General features: G+C 39.8%; 1 protein-coding gene across 1 annotated transcript in view; it reads left to right on the top strand.

Annotated features, from left to right (window-relative positions):
• Window positions 1-7,357, top strand: part of raver2 (ribonucleoprotein, PTB-binding 2) — a gene marked incomplete at both ends in the record, with an annotated part of 55,612 nt that extends 48,255 nt beyond the window's left edge. Inside the window, 7 exons of the mRNA XM_079267014.1 lie at window positions 427-755; window positions 2,171-2,279; window positions 3,520-3,695; window positions 4,393-4,500; window positions 4,940-5,041; window positions 5,410-5,598; window positions 7,217-7,357. Coding sequence (XP_079123140.1) covers window positions 427-755; window positions 2,171-2,279; window positions 3,520-3,695; window positions 4,393-4,500; window positions 4,940-5,041; window positions 5,410-5,598; window positions 7,217-7,357 — 1,154 coding nt within the window. The remainder of the gene's footprint in view (window positions 1-426; window positions 756-2,170; window positions 2,280-3,519; window positions 3,696-4,392; window positions 4,501-4,939; window positions 5,042-5,409; window positions 5,599-7,216) is intronic.
• Between the last annotated feature and the right edge of the window lie 6,712 nt (window positions 7,358-14,069).

Raw genomic sequence — 14,069 nt, 5'->3', positions numbered from 1 at the left:
GGCCATTTGTCACAGCAATATTGGATTCATGTGTTTCTTCAAATGATGAGCTTTAATGTTTGTGTGTGTATATTTGTTTATTAAACCCTGGAGAGTGTGGAGCAAAGTGCTGGGCTGTAAATAAACATGAGAAGTGACGCTGTACGTCCGAGCAGGAAACCCATTCTCAAATATTGCAACTTGTTCCTCTGTGCTGCTTTTTTGTCTTTCACATATTTTGCTTTCCTTATCTTTACTTTGTTTACTTCCACCTTTTGCTTTCCTCTTCATTTATTTTCCTCTCCTTTTTCTTTTCTATTGTTTTTCATCTTTTCCTTCTCTCCTTTTGTTTTCCATGCCTCTGTGTATCTTATCTCCGTCCTATGTCTTCTTCTTTACTTTCGTTCTCTGTCTGCTCATTTCGTTCTCTTTCCTCTCCTCTTACAGAGTCTGGACAGGAGTCTGTGCCGTTGTCCACCCACAATGCCACAGTAGTGGTATCGGCAGCAGGTGTGATGTCATACCTCCAGGGTCGAGGTGGAGAACAAAACGGCACCCATTCTTTCTCCACAAACCCTTCTGCTTCCTCCTCCGCCTCCTTTGACAGGCAGCCAGCTCCTCCTGGGACCATGATGAGCTCCCATCCACAGGGACAGAGCTACTCCTTGGGTATAAGTAACTCAGGCCACGGGCCGCCTCCACCTAAACCCCCTGGAGGAGTTTATGCGTCAGTAGGCCAGCACAACAGCCTCGATGGCTGCCCCCTGGCTAGCATGGTGAGCACAAATCCACACACGCACGCATGCTCACACACACATACACAGCAAATACACACCACTGAGTCATGTAGCCCGACTACTCCTCCTATTCTGCATCTCACCTTATTCTTTATCGGTTCTGAATTGAGTCGTTATCTGCTGTAGCTGTCTGATGTGTGCTGAAAAACATCTGGATTTTATACACAGCTTTGTAAATGGGAAACAAACAAAGTGAGTAGTTTCATGAGACAGTTGAAAATGCCGTCTCCTGCTGACGTGAATGTTTTCCGCTGACTTGTTTTAAAACGAGAGTCTTGTAAAAGGCTTGAATAGGCTTGTAGCTGGTGATTTATTTCTTATGTTTTGTTGATGTTTTATGATTATTTATCGGATTGCAGAGTCGAGCTTTAGTCCTAGTATTATACGCAAGTTATATTGTACACATGTATTGATATTTTGTACTATCTTTTGCATATTATATTCATATCAAATAATATTTTTTCTAGTCTATTGTGTATTTCTATTTCCTCTTAATAGGTTAATTGTATGCACCAAACAAATTCCTTGTAAACCAAGACATTTTATATACAACACAATTTAAAATATAATTAACAGATCCATCAATAATTTAATAAATTGATTGTTGCGGTCCTCAGCTACTCTCTCTTTTTTTTTAACCATCTGTCTCTTGTGGGCGAATATTTATTCCGGATTTAGCCTCATCAGGGCTTCAAAACATACACTGAGTGAGCATATGAAGAACAGCCTCAGTCCCTTAAGTGCTCTCTCTTTGGTAAATTCCCACAATCCACTTCTTTCTCACCCTGGTTTGCAGTATGAGGTCTCTGTCTGGCTACCTTCCTGCTCATTTGTACCTTTCTGCACACACTGAAAGCCGGCATGCCTTTCTGCTCCTCTTCATGTCTGTGACTCGGCCTGTTGCAAATATAATGCTGCTATGCTGACATCATCATCCGTAACAAGTCAGTGTACAAAGATAATCAAAGGGCTAAAGTTCTTCGGGGAACGGATTCCAGTCCCAGCGCTGTCTTCTCTAAAGTGTCTTTAATGGAGGGAAAGTGTAATTAAACAGAGTACAATCCTCCCAGGTTTCCACCGCCTCTTCAGCACTTCATCAGAATCTTTACATGAAAATCCTTTCATCACGGTATGTTGGTGCGGTTGAGATGAAATTCACTTTTGCAGTTGCATAGCCTAAGGTTTTATGTTTTTAGCAACCCCATCTGTAATCCAAATCCAAATTAAGAGTGAAGATAGAAGGGATGCAAAGTTGTGGATCAGACGTTGAGAGTTCAGACGGACCAGTAATTCAATTTGTTGTGAAACTTACAGACTGAAGTTGGTTTTCTTTGACCTGCAAGACTTGTAAATGACTGTAATAAAACCATTTCAATCTGTTTCTCTTTTGTTAGGTAAGCGGTGGTCAGGGCTCTCTGTTGGGCGATCCTCCTAAAGAAGTCAGACTGCCCTCCAATCCTTATCTGAACCTGGCCAGTGTGATGCCGGGGGTGGTTCTGCAAGGTGAGCACACAAACACACAACAAATGAAGGCAGACTGTTTTTATAATATAATAATATGTGCAATCAGTGGCATTAAGGTAGCTCGTTCACTGATTGGCTCCCAGGCGGGTATGTGTAGTGACTGGAGACAGAGATGTTTGGGGTTTTATTGGAAACCGTGAGAATGAATAGAATGACGACCACTTTTTAAAGCACTGTGGGTTAAAGTGACTCCTTCTCTTCGGGTCTTCCTGAACCACACACTAACTCTGGATCTGCTGACTGAGCCCCTTTATCATCATCAGTGACTATTATTGTCAGTTGTGTGACACCCAAAAGGCTAACTGCACTAGTCAGTTGTTGAGGTTTTTTCCACATACCTTGTAAAGCTATATAATGAGAAACATCCGAGTGGTTGAACTGATCAAGAGAATTCCACTATATCTACAACAATATAACTGTGACTTGTCTTGTTTTAACTTGTGTCTTTGTTGCTCTGCAGCTCACCTCTGTTGTATGTGTAATTGCTTCATTCAATTATTTATTTGTACTTGTTTTGTCTATGTAATGTGAATATCCTTTAGAAAATAAAAAATTACAAATCAAGAAAAAGGTAGCTCTTTCAGTACTTTTGCCCATTTGTTAAAAGCTTATTACATATTATATATAAGTATCAAGATTCTTACTCGGTTCAAGTTGATTTTTTAATTCATTTTATGTACAGGAAACACATTTGGTTGGTTTATGTACAAACTCTATCACCTCTATTGATAAAATAGGAATATAAAAGACCAACTGTCTGTAGGATTTAAAGATGTCTCTGTTACGCAAGCTTTAGAGGTGCAGATTGTTTAGCCCGTGGACATTCAGGCTAGCTGTTTCCCCCTGTTTCTAGTCCTTATGCTAAGCTAAGCTAATTGGCTGCTGGTCTCATATGTAACGTACTCATGCAGTGCGTCCGAGCCATACCAACGCCTCATCCCCAAGCAGAGCAAGGATTGTTTGGTGGACACAGGTCAACTTTGTAAAAGGGAGATGATGCTCCAGGAGTGGTTGACTGTTGTTAATATAAACGGACTACAGCTGCCGCCGTCCATGAAGGTGCAAGCTACAAAAGTCTCAGAGCGAAGTTTCAAGGGCACAAACCGATGGATTTCTGTTTGGAGTAGACCTTTGAGATGATCTGCAATGTTAATGCGTACGTTGGTGTGATTACCCACGAGCCTTTCTAACTCACTGTGCCTCCTCCGCTGTTGCTCAGGGTCAGTGGGGAGTAAAGTCCAGGGAGGACAGCCGGGGATGTACGGCAGCTCGGTAGCTCCAGTCGTCTCCCAGGGCTCCGGCTCCTTTTCCCACAGCGCGGCAGCTACAACCACAGCCCAATACGGCGCCGATACCGCCACTGACTACAGCCAATACAACCAGGCCTACACACAGGTACCATAGCTCATACAGACACGCTCAACAGTGATCCAAATGAAGGAATACGGTGATAGATGGATGGAAGTTCACAACTGTGTTTCTTGGCCTAACATGTGAGAGAGAGGGACAGAGAGAGAGAGAGTGGATAGATACATGATGAGATGGATGAGAACAGAAGTGACGGAGTGAGCTGTAACTATGGGAGGCAGGGTGGTGGAAGAGTTGAGAATTAGTATGTATATTTGGACAGACAGGATGAGAGAGAATTTGGCACACAGCACTGAGTCTTTCCATCTGTCCCTGTTCCCTTCGTCTCTCTCAACACTCCACTCTGAACAAGTCATAAAGCCGCCCTACTGGCTGTTTGTTTGCATCTCTTTCTTTCTTCCTCTGCTCTAGTCGTAGTTATGCTCCCTCCAGCAGCAAGTGACACATCTGATATCTGCAGTGTGATGCAAACCCAATTTTAAATGTTAATTACAATCTACTCATCCAAACAAATGAATCATGATTCGACAACCAATAAAACGGTTTGTTTAATTCGTCTGGAAGGACGAGACAAAGGAGAGGAACAGAGCAGAGCCGTGGCCAGGGACAAAAGTTAATGCATGACAAAGAAAGACAGAAATAAAAATCAGCAAAGACAAGAAAATGACTGAGCAAAACGTTCATTTCTCTGCAGCTGATTTTTGCTGGGTTGTTTGTATCATAGGAGGCCATGCAGCAGTGGTACCAGCACTATCAAGCACAAGCTCACGCCTACGGCACCGCCGCTCCACAGGACAACACGGCCACAGACTACAGCAAGGAGCATACACAGGTAACACACACACACACACACACACACACACACACACACACCATTTTTCGTATTTCATTTCTTTTCACCAAAAAGTAGCAGATTGGTTGAATTTTTTGTTGAGTTCAATGTTCCCATACATCACATTTAGGACACTGTTGTTCACTTCAGATCACAGAAAACCGGATCCTCTGATGGTGAAGGCAGCTCAGAATATCTTCTAACTTATAGGAAGTGAAGATATAAATCAGGAGAAAACACAAACGAAATTTGGTGAATTCACCAAATTTTTGTTTCTATTTTTAACTTAAATTATGTGTAATAGATATAGACAAAATTCCTAGATCTTTACATAAAAGAAAACACATTATATACTTTATATATACTACTAAATATTACTTTAATAAATAATGGGCCCCACAGAACTTGTAAATGAACCTTTTGTTAACCTGTGTTTCAGGCTCCTCCAGTGTCGACCTACGGGGATTACAGTTCCTACATGCAGGCGGTCACTCAGTACTACTCCCAGCCTGCAACAGCAAACCAGGCCTACGCCAGCAAGGTACACACACGCACACAAACGCCTGATCACAAGCAAGTTATTAATCACAGCTTAGAAATGGCTAATTATTTATTTCGAGAAACAATCACAACATTTGATCGATGCTAGCTAATCCATAGGACCCAGAAGCTCTTTAAAACAAGTAGAACAACATTGTGTCCTGCAGACACAGTGTAAAGGATCTGAGCTGCAGCCCTCAGAGCGGCACGCTGTTATTTCCTTGCAGTTCGTCTGTGACCTCTCTCTGAAGACACGGATACCCTGTTAGAGGGACCGCATCACTCTGATACCAGACATCTCCACACACGCTGAGCAGCCAGGTCCAGGCTTATCACCTGCTGGTGTGTGTGTGTGTGTGTGTCTTTTAGGAGGTAGACGTGTGTAAGCCTCTCGGAGTCCCTCCACCGGCCGTCCTGCCAGCTGCTGCCGTGCTCCCAGCCTACAGCACCCTGCCTTTAATGCCCGGCTTCCTCGGGGCGCCACACCCGGCGGCGGCCACGCCCAGCCCTGTCACACACACACACACTGCCGCCACTGACTGGAACACCTACTACTATGTAAGTAGAGAATATGCACACTCTAATACAGGTTGTAACACTTTTATTACATCTGTGAGCAGCGGTGGACAGTAAGTACCGGTAAGTTCATTTACTCAGGTATATATTGAGGTACTTTACCACGCTTTATACCTCTACTCCACTGCAATTTGAAGACAAATATTGAACTTTTTTACTTTATTTATTTAAAAGCTTTAGTTACTAGCTACTTTGGAGATTTAGATTTAAAAAAAATCAACAAACAAATAAATGATTATAGATTTTTTATTATAAAACCAAGTCTTCATTTAAAAATGGTATACATTATATCTGGTGTTTCCTGTTTCTATTCGTATATTTGATCATATTTTAATGAGACGTCTTACTTTGTAAGTCGTAACTGTTTTCTTATATGCCTCCATTTTCATTTGCTGTTGATGCTGTTTACCCACTCGGGTGGGTGAGAGGTTATGAGTTGATGAACTGGATAAGAAACCAAAAACAACATTTTTGGCACACAAACTTATGTTTATTTGTCAAACTGTCCACTAACGGTTGCTTGTTTTGTTGTTAATTACTGGATAATGTGACCTATTCAGGTGTCTAATACAAATTAGAATCAGTTACTCATTGGTTGAACTATAGGGGTGTCAACGGTTAACTCATAATGGGTTAACCACCAAGATGATATTTGACTGGTTACACATTGCGGTTTACGGGTCGATTTGTTTTGTATCTTAATTTAACATGGTCAATCGAGCTTTTCACTTCAGAAAGGACGCTTGCACACAGCGTGTCCAGCTGTGTCGCTGTCAGAGCGAATTACAGAGCAGACGAGAAAGCAGACAAATGAGGACTGAAAAGGTTTCGAAATGAGACGGCAAAGCTTATTGCGTTCATGAAAAGTGTGCTGGAGTAAAAAGAAAGCGCCTTTTTGAATTTGACGTCATTTTGCACTTTTTTTCTGGTGAGTTACGGGTCAAATAAACATAAAGTGACATCCTTAGGTTGAACTGCTCATAACCCCGCATGTACTCATTGTTTTGTTTTTAGACAATCCACAATGTTTGGGACCTGCTGCTGAAGACAATGGAGATAGTAGATCAGTATGTTCTGTTACATGTGTGGCTGGCAATAGAGCCACAGTACAGCCTGAACTTTGTCCTCATAGTTTAAGGCTGTGAAAACTGTTATGAGAAGAAGAAGAAGAAGAGGAGGAAAGGATTCAGAGGGAGAAAGAGAGCACAATGATGAGAGCAGACAGCTAAGCCTCGCCTCGAGAAAGATTTACATTTTGTTTGTACAGACGGCCTCCGTGGCCCTCGCTCACTGGAGAGAGCCTCATTTAGACACAGGATGTTTGCACGAGTCCCATTTTTCCCCATTTCTTCCCAATCTCTTCATTTAGTTTTTCTTCAGTTTTCAGAGGTTAATCGATGTCGTGATGAAAACATTGTAATTCAAATAAATGTGTTTTGCTCTCTAAATATTGAAACAGTTCAAAACATAAATATCATACATTTAAATTAGAAGTTTCCAGCATTACAATCTAAAAACACGACGTCGGACATGAAAGTGTCGTAGCATGCCGTTTCTTCACCTCTGACTCATCCCTCTCTTCTCACTTCTGTCTCTTCAGAACCAGACGAGGGGCCACAAGAGGGAGTACCCTCAGCTGGCGGTGCAGGAAGTGACATCATCAGATGGCGCCTACATCGGGCAGCACTCCCAGGGCCTGGGAGGGCAGTACGCTGACTACTTTAAGAGAAAGAGGCTCTAGTATGAACCAAACCACCTTAAAGCCTGAAGCTTATGGAGGGAGGCACACACAGCATCCGCTGGATGTCACAGCTCCCTCTAGTGGCCTTTCTATGGCTGCCATTTTGCATCCCTACAGTAGGTATTGAGTTTAATAGAAGTTGGGGTTGCATATGGCTCAAATGAAACAAGCCATAGTGCTCTTTGATCCTGGCACTTATTTACACACACACACACACACATAGACACACAAACACAGTGTTGCTTTTATTCAAGCCTGAACTCTTTAACTTAAACTGTTGTTTCTCAGTCAATGTTTCAACCGTAATCAAGTAATATTATCTTCTACATTTTTTCGAATATTATGTAAACTAAATAATACTGTATCTGTACGTATAAGCTGCTTTTGTATCTGCAGCCAGGTGACCTGTCTGTCTGCCTGCTGAAGCTGTCGTTGGACTGGTCTTACAGTCAGCTGTCTTACTCTCTGTCTCCTTCTAAACTCACGCTTTGATGAGTCAGTCGAACTGACATCTGTTTGTTCCCGCTTCAGTGTCGTTTCTCTTTTTCTGGTATCGCCCAGGTTTCTTTTATAGTGTGTGTGTGTGTGTGTGTGTGTGCTGATATGTTGTTTCTGTAGGAAGTGTCAGCCATTTCAATCCCAAGGTTTGGGAGCACATCAGGTACATAAAGGGCCTGAACCAATCAAAGCCCTTAATTGTGGTGACTTTACAATAGCTTCCCTCAATGAATGGACCCTTCTTTATAAAGACAGATAGCAAATACAAGGCTGGTGTAAATACAGTGTGTAATACAGAATATATAAAGCCATGCGTAACAGACAATATCACATTTAATGGACCTTCCCCAGCTCTAATATCAGTGTATTGTACGACATGAATGACAGGAAAACTATTGTGTGTCAGATTTTGTATCTGTTATTCTATACCGTTATATATTTGTAATATAATATAACAATATTCCAAGGCAATTTATTAATATTGAATCAAATTGTGTTTACTTCAATGTAGTTAGGTGGTTTGGTTGTTAACATTTAAGCCAAATATTAGGGCACAGTCCATTCTCTTCTCTACTCTCTTCTATCTGTTGTATCTGCTTTCCTTCCATTTCCAGCTACCATTAAAACATAAAGATTTCAGACCGCAAGTGTGTCCCAAATGCATACCACATACTGACTCAAAGTAGGTTTTGAGTTTGTAGTTTGCACTTCAAAAGTGACAAAAGAAAATACACTCAAACTGCTCACAAAAAAAACACCTGAAATGGAGTCTTCCACAGCTGGAAACACCTGTGATTAATGGTGGCTGGTGGTGAATTGGCATCAGAAACATACAAAAAAACATTACATTTGAGGACAAACATTTAGCTTTCTCTTTGTGAAGCGGAATTGATTGGATTTGCGTGGCGTACATAATGCATCATGTTCTGTTACTATAAAAAAAAGTAACACGAGTGTATTAAGAGTAGTATATACTGTATACAGTTGGTATGTAGTATGAGATTGTGACACGGTCTTTATCATTTGAAGGATTGTACGATCTTCAAAATCAAAAAACTTTAGCGTTTTTGTTATTGTTTGCTCATCACTTGCTACTGTAAAACGCCACTGTGCAGGTTTGTTTTATTTTTTGGGGCGTTGGTAGAAGTGCTGCACCCTGATTTTAAGTTTTTAGAGAAAACAAACTGGGAATGTTAATATCTTTGCACAGCTGATTTCTTTCCAACTATTTTTACAAATGATTTTATGTTCTTTGTGAAAACAGACGTCTTTAGAATGTTTTGTTTGTTTTATTAGAGCAAAGGCTGTGAACTCAATTACACCTATTTTCCAGAGGGTTCGCTTCGTATTTTCATACAACAGGACATTGGTTTTTATTTATGTGCACAAACCGGCAATAACTAAGGCTCCTACTACTGTAGAAAATTGAATGTAAGATGTTTATTTTCTAGTGTAATATATATTCACGCAGGATTTTATATATATATATATACTCCTACGTAACAACTCATACGCTTCGTGAAACCTTTTTTTCCTGCTTGTATGTGTCCTTTATCTTCTGCTCATCGGTCGGATTATTCATCACAAAGCAGAATATTACTTGCATCACCATGGCGTCACACACACACACACACACACACACACACTGTGAAACCCAATTGGCAGGTGAGATCAGATAATACTGACTCACCGGTTTAGTCCAGATACGTGGTGAGTTTCTCATCAGTGGGAACAGGAAGTACATGATGTTTACATGTGCAGACACAATAAGAATGAAAGAGTTGAGTGTCGGTGCTAATGTAGAGTGCAGGTACGCTTATTAAGTACTAATATAACGGCTTAACCTAAAGGGCAATACATAATACCCCTCTATTCTTCGTCCCTCTTTGGCGACTACGTTTTCTAACTGTTTTACAGTGACGTGTTTCATGGTATCACCTTCACTTTGTGGAGAATCATATTTAACATGCTATTGTGAGGGCCTTTGAAGCACGCCTCCATGAAACGTTTAACTGAGGATGAGGACAATACAAAGAAAAAACGAGGAAAGTATTTGCAAGCAAAAATACACAATGTATTGTGCTCAATATTTGTACAAATACAGGCAGTAAAAGGACCAGCCAGAGTAGCTGCCGATCAAAGCCTCTTTTGTGCCCTTTTTTCCATTGAGTGCCTGTATGTGTGCACATATATAACACAATGACTGTTCACACTTTCTGTTTTACATTCAATGACTTCCCTCATTTTTTTTAGACAAATTACGTTTTTACCCATAACTGGTCACCTTCTACAGTCATTTTTAAAGACGGATATTTCCCACAATCTAAATTCAGACAGTTGAAACATAAAACATAAAACTGAGTTCATATACATCACAAATTAGATTAATCTTATATTTAGCTTGTAAACATTTTAGAATCAACTGTTCTTTACTTTTACTTTCCCACTTTTTTTCTTGCAAACATCATAAACTTTACATTTATTCTTAGACTTTCGATTTCCATTCATTCTTATTTCACTAACTTGTCTTTGCACAATTGTCCTGAATGTTTCCTGTATTCATTCTGACGGACTTCTGGTGGCTGTGCTAGTTTAAAATGCTGCTGTTTTGGTGATTTCTTTTTCTTCAGGCCCTCACCGTATTATTAAAATTTATATTTAACATATATTTAAACAATTTGCTTCACTAAAATCAATATATTTCTAAAGGTTTTACTCCAAATTCACACCTCAAATTCAGCATTACTATTTCTTCCATTCAAATGTGTTCTCAATCTTTTTCTCGCTGTGTAACGTTTCAAGCAGCAGGCTCTTCCTCGGACTGATATGTACAGAGAGTCACCATTTTAAATACCCATAATGCATGTACAAGCACACGCGACAGACATACCACACCTGTTGCAAATAGTCAATCAAATATTAAATTGTGAGAAAATACATTATATATTAAACCTATACACAGCTAGTATATGAAGGCGACATAGAATATATAAAAAGGTGTGGACAGATCTGTATTGTCTCGGCATAATGTGTCACTTGCTCTAAAACGTGTGTGTGTGTGTGTGGGGGGGGGGGGGGTGTGGCTCTAATCTGGCAACACTAGAGCTGAGAGTGCAAAGGGACATATTCCTAAACATTTGAGGACAGACTCAGGAATGTAACTGATGCTTTGGGACCTCCGAGATGAATCGTGTCACTTAACTTGAATGCAGGGCTTCCTATTTGCCCTTTTCCTTTAAAAGTCTGCTCTTGGCAGGTAATGGGGGTAAGGCGAGACAGGCTGAAAAAAAGAGAGGAATGGAAAAACAACTCCAGCTGCCCCTCTCCCTGGTGAACAGATATCTGATTCTAGATGCTCACATAAGGTCACAGTCAGCATCAAGCTTACAAACCTGTCAATCACAGGCTGTACATTATGTGGCAGTTTGGTGCAAAAATAATCCCATTAAATGTGCACACAGTTAAAGGATAAGGCTGATATTTTGTATTTTTGTAGGTGTTGACAAATCCAATAAAAAATAGGGCCAAACTCAACAGTATGTTCTCAAAATCTCTTTCCACAACCTGCCTGTTTTCAGCCCATTTACTACTGAAGACATTTGTCTTCGAAATCCTGTCACAAATATATAGCTGGGCTTTGTCATTTTTTTAACAAATGTTTCACAAACCGGAGTTAATAGTGCACTTGTATGGGAACATTTTCAGATGTGGATTAAAACACATTTGGTGCTCCAGTGAGTATCGTAATGAAGGAATATGTGACGTGTCTTTAATATCGTACAACAATGGAGCTCTATAGCAGAGAGGAATAATATAAATTAAGCTTTTGATACACAGGCACAGTGCTTATGAGTCGATCAGTTCATTATTCATTTTGGTCCTTTCATGGGAATTCTTGTCAGTAAGAAAATATAGAATATACACAAACCTGTCCTTTAAGTTAACAGAGTATTGCGACAGCATCTTCCAAAGAGCTGTGTGAGTATACACAGCTTTAGCTTCTATGATTGAACATTAGCTTTGTCCTGATTCAGAGGATGCCTCCTACAGAGTCTGTATTTCAAAGCGGAATACTTCATTGAGCAATGGATCAAGTGGCCATGTTCTGTACACAGAGAGTGGCATGTAGATAAAGGCTCGATATTGTTGAGCTTCAATGGTCACACTTGACCTAGAAAACAGCACTTTGATGAAAGATCTCTGGTGTCGGATGTGGAGTTCCTCCTCTGTCTTCCTCCAGACGTCCACTGTCGAGGTTGTGAGCGGAATTAGTCTTCATTCTGGTCTTCATTCAGTTTCTCGGCTTCGCTGTTTCACCGGTTGCGATGTGATGTCGTGCACCAGTGCGTTATTCCTCTCTAGGAGTGTTTTTGTTTTGTACTCTCTGCAGAGATGTTATGGTGTTCACATAGAGAACGACTCGAGATATATTTCCTATGAATCTGGCACATCGCATCAAAGTGCAGTTGAGGCCTTGGTATAACACTGAACGGATAAGTTATTATCAAAGGAGGCAGCCCCTGAGTTGGGACACAGCTAATGCCATGAGAAGAAGAAATTTATGCTTTTTGTCATTTCTTTACATACCCTACACAGCTCTTCTCATGGCTAACTGCTGTCATTCAATCACCTTTCTGTTTTTAAATACGAGCCTTTAGTTTTAGTAGTTCGTTTTCACAGGTAATTTTGTAGCTGTGCTGCAAGTCCCAAATAATCAGCTTTTCTCGATGCACATTTGCATGTCTGTCCCCAAATCTTTAGTCTTAAGTCTCAATTGTGTGTTTCTCAACAAAGGACTACTTCTTTGTATTTATCAAATGATAGATATATCTTTTATTTAACTGATGTTGCAAAATTATCTTTGAAAACTGCCTCCAACAGTTTGAGTGTGATAGTATAAAATAACTGGGGAAGAAAACATGTTTTTATATCTGTTGTGTAGAATGTAATGTAGAAGCCTTTCTTTATTGGGGGAATGTTGAGTGTTGGGACTGATGGAGCAAGTGGTTGTATCTATATTACATAGGTTTCTGTGCGTCTGGTTTCCCGATATTAACACAGCACAAACAAAGCTTGCATACGCACGGGAGGGAGGGGGAGGATGTTCTTAAATCTGTTGCAGGTAATCTTAACCAGCCAGCTGCAGTTCAGGATGAGTCTGTTTCTGTGTAAACGCAGCCTCAGCTTATTTGTGTTGGTCTTTAGTTGTTTATAGAAATATTTTGACATGAGAATACAGTTTTTATTAACGTCAGACAATAAAATCGTTTTTGTAGTCTTGTCGTTTAGTTGTGATTCTTATTTTGTTGTATAGCTGAAGCTCTACATCTATCATTTTTCTGTTTTTGTGTAAACAGAGCCGACTATAAGCTTCAGTGCGTTGCCATTGTACCAGTATGTATTCTGCATACACACGGTCAGTGGTGAGACTGGACTTTGCAATAGTGTGTGTGTGTGTGTGTGTGTGTGTGTGTGTTAATCACAAAGCTTGGCAATACTGAAGTATATCTGATTTTCTGACACATATTAATGGCGATAGATAAATCTAGATTTGCCATGCTTCTTCCTTTGTAAACAGTTTCTTGCTTTTCAAGTATGTGGATTTTTTTTCTGACCTGAAATATACTGTAGATTTTGCAAGAATTTTATACACAATGACATTGCTATTATATTACTGTGAATAAGGTATTTCTAGAACAATTTTAGCATGCGTACTTACAGCTGTAATATATAGAACTGTTTTCAGTTGTTGATTATATGATACATTTTGGACTGACAGAGACAAAACACAAGCATTGATTTTATTTATTTCATTGTGTATTTATGGATACTTTACCTTTCCATAATTCATACTCGTCTTATTTTTGAAAAATATATATTTATTTTCTGTTGTTTTGAGCAGAAGGAATTGTCTTTTACATTCCTAAATAAAATAGTGACTATACTACGACTTTTCTTGACATACCATACTGTTTTTTTAATGAATTTTTCGACTTACTATAATATGACTTTTTCAACACTGTTGAAAAAGTCATGCTATACTGTGTCGGAAAAAGTTATGGTTGAGATTTTGTAGTATAGTATGTTGAAAGCTTTTTTTACAAAAGTCATAGTATATGGAAAAACCATAGTGTATATTGGGTCTAAAAAAGCCCTAATATATTATGTTGACAAAAGCCATAGTACGCCCCAAAATGTCCTACCATAGTACCGG

The sequence above is a fragment of the Melanostigma gelatinosum genome (genome assembly GCF_949748355.1).
Source record: "Melanostigma gelatinosum genome assembly, chromosome: 4".
Lineage (NCBI taxonomy): Eukaryota > Metazoa > Chordata > Actinopteri > Perciformes > Zoarcidae > Melanostigma > Melanostigma gelatinosum.
Note: the sequence above shows the minus strand (reverse complement) of the source record. Positions and strands in the feature narration are given on the sequence as shown.